This window comes from Buceros rhinoceros, unplaced genomic scaffold, assembly GCF_000710305.1.
Source record: "Buceros rhinoceros silvestris isolate BGI_N320 unplaced genomic scaffold, ASM71030v1 scaffold3590, whole genome shotgun sequence".
Classification (NCBI taxonomy): Eukaryota; Metazoa; Chordata; class Aves; order Bucerotiformes; family Bucerotidae; genus Buceros; species Buceros rhinoceros.
The window spans coordinates 60,507-67,548 of NW_010388852.1; the positions used below are offsets into that span (position 1 = coordinate 60,507).

General features: G+C 54.1%; 1 protein-coding gene across 1 annotated transcript in view; it reads left to right on the forward strand.

The window, feature by feature from the left end:
* Nucleotides 1–5,527, forward strand: part of RNF216 (ring finger protein 216) — a gene marked incomplete at its 5' end in the record, with an annotated part of 59,914 nt that extends 54,387 nt beyond the window's left edge. Inside the window, 2 exons of the mRNA XM_010131530.1 lie at nt 4,525–4,594; nt 5,208–5,527. Of these exons, the coding sequence (XP_010129832.1) occupies nt 4,525–4,594; nt 5,208–5,527 (390 nt within the window). The remainder of the gene's footprint in view (nt 1–4,524; nt 4,595–5,207) is intronic.
* Between the last annotated feature and the right edge of the window lie 1,515 nt (nt 5,528–7,042).

The following is a 7,042-nucleotide window of genomic DNA, read 5'->3' on the forward strand; positions in this document are numbered from 1 at the left end:
CATTGTTGAAATGGGCCTCCCCGCCATGAAAAGGTGCCTCGCTTAGCAACCCAGCCCAGCGCTGGAGCTAATCCATCCCCAGCCCCCAGCCATGCTTTCTGCTGTGATTGGCTCCGTGCTCGCCGCATTCCCTGGATTCAGTGGAGAGGGCTGAAAGGAAAAGCCTCCTCCATGCCGAGCTCCTTTGGCAGGTGGGACATCGCAGGGGCAGGCTCTCAGGCTGGCCAGGGACAAAAAGCTTTTTGGCTACGGGACGCTGGGGCTGGTTCCTGCAAAGAGCATCCTGCTGTCGGGTCTGGGGCAGAGCTCCCTCCCGCCTCACCACTTCAAAATGCGGCCGCTGTTCGTAACAGCGTTTGCTTTCTGCAGCGTGGCAGCTCGGAGGGGTGACTACAGCTCCTCCATGCTCTGCATTTTTCTCTTCGCCACCTCCCTTCTCCCATGGTGCAGCGGAACGTGGGGAAGGGCTGTGCTGTAGCATGGCCCTGCATTTTCTCCCTCGGGAGGAGAGCCAAGTTACATCCTCGCTCAAAAAGCATGTGGTCTGGCCAGTGCTGAGACGCCCCCAGGGCTTGGGGGGTTGATTTCTGCTTTTTTCTTCTTTTCTGTTTTTTTTTTTTCTTTCAGCTGAGGGTAAGGCAGCTGATGGGAAGATGACTGTTAACTTGACAAGATAAATCCTTCATTCCACGCAGCCTGTGAACAGGCTATTAAAATTATAATCTAATCCTTTATTAAGGGACGTGAACCCGCTCAGGAAAAGGGACACAAGAGGCTTTTGAAATGGTTCTGCATCCTCCACCCCATGTGACATTAAATGGTTTCTTGCCACAACAGCCAGCCTTAAGCACTCTAATGAAAACTGAATTTTTGCTGTGGATGCTGTACCCCCAGATAAAGCTGTCATCTCTCTCCAGCTAACTGTGGAATCAAAAACTAGCCATCGCTTCTCGAAGAATTAGTCGTGTTTTGCAAAATTTGCTGTTGTTCATGGTGAATATTTGCAGGACTGAGGCTTGTTTTTCACTCCTGACCGGTGCCAGTGCAGTATGCGATAGCCAGAACTTGTGGCTTCAGCTTTCCTTCATGAATATCTTAAAATTATCTTGCTGTGCACATAGCATCAATTTTTTTGTTCTGGCTTGGACGTGGATCTTTCCTAAATATGGCAGGTATTGACCTGAGCTGTGGATTCACTTGCTAAATTTAATGTCAGCTTCTAAAGCGGGAAGGTGCTTATTGTGCGGAGTATTTTTGTCCTTTCTGCATTAATGGACAGCACGTTTTTTAGAAATACTGATGCAAAAAACTTGTAAGCTAAGGCTTGCTATGGGGACTTAAGTATAAACCCTTCTTAACCTTCCAGTGTGAGAATACACATTTATCAGGAGAAGAGCAGGAAAGCTGGTAACTCCTCTTCTTGGAGATGTGGTCTGCTGTGCCTCTGCTGTGATTTGCAGTTGCAGAACTAGTCAGGAATCGTCATCCTGATCCAGGACTGTCCTTGGCAGGTTTTCTGCATCCAGGGTGTGCTGCAAGGTTCGAAAACCAAGAGGGGATGGGGTTGAGGAGGGGTCTCTGGCCGCTGCGTTCGAGGTGATGTGATTTATGTTGTCCTTGCGTCATTTTGGAGATCTGGCAGATGGGGCTTGGGGTTACGCATTTCGCCGGCCGGCGCTGAGGGAGCTGCGGTAATGGAAGCCAGCATCAGCCCGGGTGTGCGTGCAGCTGCCTCGCCAGCCCCAGGGCAGAGGGCTTTGTCCAGCCCCCACTGCTGGGGAGGTCAGCTGCAGTTTAAACTGGGAGGGTCGGGGAGCCCTCGCTGCAGGAGGATTGTGTAGAGTTGTGTAGTTGCTTCCAATTCCTCACGCTTGTGCAGGACTGACCAGTGCCAACGGCGAGGTTTGCAGGAGCTGCAGTGTCCCAGAGCTGGTGGCAGGACAGAAGAGTCCCTGGAAAACACCGTTTCAGAGGGTTAATCCCAGACTTAGACTGAAGTTAAAGCTTTTTTTTTTTTAATTAGAAGGGACTTCTGTGTGTTTCTAGGCTTTAAGGTGAGGTTTACACCTTTGTGTGAGGGAAGGAGATAGGGTGATCTTGTTCAGTTGAGTTTAAAGTGTGTTTCTTACTTGTCATATAACTTAAAAAATGCTTCAGGTGCATCTCTTCCAGTAAGTGGCAACACAGGTGGCCGTCTCCATTTTCAACAGCATTGCAAAAAGTAGTCTGAGAAGAAAAATACTGAAATCTTGGAGCTTTGGGGCCATCCTTTGAGAGCGTTGCTTGGGCAGCAGAGGAACTGAGGACGTTTGGATGCTGTTGCGGGTGATGCCCGGGTTGTTTTCCAGCCAGGGAACGGCACAATCTGATGCTCAGGGGGGAATTGGCAGTTCTGTATAGGGTCAGAAGAGCCTTCAGCAGATTTGATGGAGATAGACAGGCCATGATTAAGCATCCATGGATGCATCCATGCTGCTTGGAAAACAGAGCACCACGTCCTGGAAAGTCTTAATTTTAACCATTGACTCACAGAATAATAAAGGGAGGGAAGGATTGAGTTTGGCTTTCTGCAGATTAAGATAACTTCAGTCTCCCGGGGAAACCTTATCTGGTGGCAGGAGGAGGGGACATCTCAGCAACCCCTCCCGGGTGTTGCTGCTAGACATGTGCAGGACCGTGAGATTGGCGCTGGGAAGCTGGCTAGACTTAAAATAATTTCACCGTAGCTGCACACATGGAGCATATTTCGAGTTTAGTCCCAGAGCCCTCCTCCAAATGGATGATATTTTCCACATTAAGAGTGAGCAGGAAGAAATTTATGGGCTTTGGCAGTTCTAAAATTAGGATGAATAAAAGGAAGCAGAGTCTTGTTCATTGTGGGGTACGTGGGGCTTGGGGGTTCCCTCCTGCCCCACCGCTAGCGCTCGCAGGAGCAAACCAAATGCTGCTTCTTATGCAGGTAGACCCAGAGTGGCCGATGCAGGCGTTGTGTCTCATCCAGCAGCTCCCGGTCTTGGCTCCTTCCCTGATAAGTGACATCAAGAGCGCAAACGCTGTCCCGAGGGCTCAGCCGTTCTCATTTGTTTTCTGAAAGTGCCAGGTAGTGTGTCATCCCCACGGACACGGAGCAGCAGCAGCTGCGAGGCCAGGGGAGCTCTGCGGCCAGCGCTGCACATATGGCCCGCAGAAGCATCTGCCGCCCGGCGCTGAAGGGGAGTTGTCTCCTGAGTTGTTTGGTGTGATCTTTGTCACTCAGAGCTGTTGCGTGCTGCGGAGCAGTGAAGAAACTCATTTTTCACAGCCGTTCTCGGGAGCGGACAGCTGATGTTGAACCGTAGAGTCACAGAATGGTTTGGGTTGGGAGGGACCTCAAAGATCATCTGGTTCCAACCCCCTGCCCTGGGCAGGGACACCTTCGCTAGACCAGGCTGCTGAAAGCTTCATCCAACCTGGCCTTGAACATTTCCAGGGATGGGGCATCCACGACTTCTCCGGGCAATCTGTTCCAGTTTCTCACCACCTTCACAGTGAAAAACTTCTTCCCGACATATGACCTAAATCTACGCTCTTTCACTTTGAAACCATTACCCTTCAACCTATCGCTGCGCTCTCTGATGAAGAGTGCCTCCCCGTCTTTCCTGCGGGCCCCCTGTAAGGTCTTTCCAGCGTGAACTGGGCTGAGTCTCTGGTTTTGTGCCAACGTTAGCGCAGCCTTACGTAAAGGCTGAGAGCTGCCTGGACCCTACGGGCTGTGTACCCAGGGCCGTCCCACCAGGCAAGACTCTCCTAGCTCAGGACTTGCGTGGTTGTCTTCGGGCTTTGTCCCCCTCGCACCCTTGATCTAGTACGAAGTGGTGTAAGTGCCACCCCTCTGGATGCCTGCAGCCACCTTCTCTGTGTTACCTCACTGCTGCTCTTGTGGGCTGAGCACTGAAGATGAGGAGAGGTGGAAGGACGCTTGGAGCAGTGGGTCTGAATATTGTTGCTATAACCCCTCGGCAGGCATCAAGGAGTCGTATGGCGGTTTATACCCTCCTTAGTTACGGATAAGATCTAAATGACCTCGGTGCAGCACGGTTTAGTTACTAGAGCCAGCATTTAGGCTGTGTTAATTCCAGCTGTTGGGCCAAAAGTGCTGGAAGTGCCGGCGTAACGTAAATATTTAATAGACTATTGCCATTTAAAAGATTAACAGCTCTCCGGCAGCTCTTCGGATGGGCAGGGCTGGGCTGCAGCTCTCTGCTTCCCATCAAGCCGAGGAATTTTAGCCCTGATCTCCCCGGAAAGCTGATCCGAGCCTCTTAGTCGGACTCTGTAGAGTAGGTTTGCTCGGTTGGAGTTACTCATGCTCGCAGGCCCCCCAAGGCAGCCTCACTTCTGACTAAACCTGCGTCAACCCCAAATGAGGACAGTTCACCCAAATTTGCCTTTTCATTCCCATGGAAACGTCCCAGCACTGGGAGGAGAGCAGGTTGCTCCAGCAGGAGCTAGCCCCCTGACTCTTGATACTCCTGTGATTTCTAGGAAGACGACGAGAAGATAATCCAGGAGATCCAGAAAGAGGCTGAAGAGGAGCAAAGGAAGAAAAATGGAGGTAAGTCAGTCTGTACCTGTCCTTCGAGAGCAGACTGAGGACCACAGGAGAGCACAGGGTTCCCAGCTGCTGGATCTTCACTGGGTTCTTCCCACAGCCTGGGTGTTCTCGGGCTTCTCCACGCAGTGCTGTGCCGCACCGAGCATCGCCCAAACCCTGCTCCAGAGAGGAGTGCGAAGCCATCGCCCTGCTCCTCCTGGGAACCAGCCTAGCTTTAAAGTGCTGTTGCCTTCAGGCTTTCGCTGGGGCCCTGGGGCAGCACGGCGTGAGTCCAGCTCTCGCTTGGTGCCAGGTGTCTCCACACAGACCTGTCTCCTCTCTGCTTGGCAGCTGAAGGGCAGCATCACCTCTGTGCTCTGTGGTGGGGCCACAGGGGCATGCAGGGGGCTGCCCCCCGTCCCCTTTGTGGTGTGGAGTGGGCGAAAGGAGCCAGCCTGGAAAGCCAGCGCGTGCTCCGTGGTGCCTGGAAGGGGCAAGCGGTGACGCTGTAGAAAGCTGAGGGAACGTGCTGAGGAGAGGATGGAGGTGCCGATTGCAAACGTAGGAACGCCAGCCGAGCTGGGTGTGGTTCTGTCTGTGGAGTGACTGGTTCTTTGCTCTCCTCCCTCTGCAGAGAACAGCTTCAAACGGATTGGCCCTCCTGCGGAAAAGCCCATGGAGAAGATCCAGAGAATTGAAGTCATCCCCAGACCTGTTCCTCAGAACCTCCATCAACCCCGGATGCCCCCATACCCCTTCGTGCACCCTCCCTTCCCGCTCCCTCCTGTCCGTCCCATGTACAACAACATCCCCCTCAACATCGGCCCTATCCCTGCCCCCTACGTCCCCCCGTTACCCAACATGAGGGTGAACTATGATTTTCCCCAGATCAACGTTCAGCTGGAGCACAACCTGCCTATGCACTTTGGCCCTCAGCCTCGACACCGGTTCTGACCCGGTTCAGACAGCACTTGGCGCAGAGTCACTGCAGGACAAAGCCACCCCGGTACCATCACCCCCCCTTCCTGCTGCGGCCCCTCTCAGTTTAGCTAGCTGCAAGGGGAGCTGCCATGACTCGCGTGTACCTGCACTGCACCCCTCCAGAGCTTCTCCCAACCTTCGCAGTCAAACATTTCACCCTGTGCTGCAACAGGGCTCGGTGCTGCATTTCCAAGGGGTGTCTCCCTGTGTTGGGCATCCCGACCTTTTGATTTGACAAAGCCTCTTCAGGCAGCTGTTGGGAGGAAAAGCGAGGTGTTGTGGAGCGCAGGGATGCAGCCGTTCCTTGGGGACTTCCCAAAAATCCTGCCACACGGCCGAGTGAGTCTTGGAGTCTTGGGGAAGGGAGGAGAGACTTGGCGACTTGGCGTCTGAGTGAGACCTTCAGGAACAAGGTAACGGGCGGCGGCTGCCCTGGCCTTCTGCCTGCGGAGAGGCACGAGGCCGGGCTTCCCGTGTTCTCCAGCATCCCTGTAACCTGCTCGCACCTCCCAGCAGAAATAAACTGTTCCAAACCACGTCACTCTAGTGTTGTTAGCATTTCACACTCTGCAAGAGGAGTGAGGGGGTGCAGTGGCCACCTTGTTGCTGAGAACTCGGTAGGAAGCCCAGAGCCATGTTCTGTCTCAGGGCTGTAGCGAGTAGCAGAAGACTCAGGCACCCTCGTCTTTGGCCGAACTGAAGGGCTCAGGTTTTTTTCCCCCAGAGGGAAAAACCAGCTTCCAAAATGTGGCCTTGGCTTTGCTGTTCTCATCTGGCATCCTGGCTCTCCCCTGCTCCTGGCAGCAGCCCTTGAACAGCCGGGAGAAGCGCCCGGAGCCTCAGCCATGCCCTTCATTGCTAAAAACCGCTTGGGCGAGTACCCACGTTGACGCACAGGCAGCGCTGTGAGACGTGGCTGAAGAATTAGGAACCAGCCCTGTGGTGGTGCACGCAGGCGGCGATGAGCCAGGAGCTCGTTGGAGCTGAGTCAGCAATTTCTCCCCTCTCAGGCGTTGCCCGTGGGTTGAGCCGCTCTGCGGGGTGCCCTGTTCCAGCTGCCCAGCGCCGCGGTCTCTCCAGCGTTAACAGCCACGTGCTGTTCCCTTGCCGCAGCCTTTGCGTTTCTTACTTTAGTTTGTTTCTGGCAGTGGTCTGGGGGCTGCAGGAGCTCGTTGCTTGCCGCTTGGCTGGGTTTTAGCCAGGTTTAAATCCTTCCTTGCACCGAGCGATTCCTGCGGCAGCTGGGAGCAGGGTGTCCCAGTGGCCTGAGGAAGTGTTGGGGACCCAGGTCTGAAGAAGCGTGGGTGGCTTCCCTGAACAGGAAGAGGATCCTGGGTTTTAATAGCCAAGATCTTGCAGGCTCAAGGGCCGGCTTGGATGAGCCCTCCAGGCTCTCTAAGGCACGAGCCTTTCTCCAGCAGCGTGGTCGTGGTTGTCACCAGATGCAGGGCTGGTGGCCCAGACTCCGACGGAAACACGCTGCGTCAC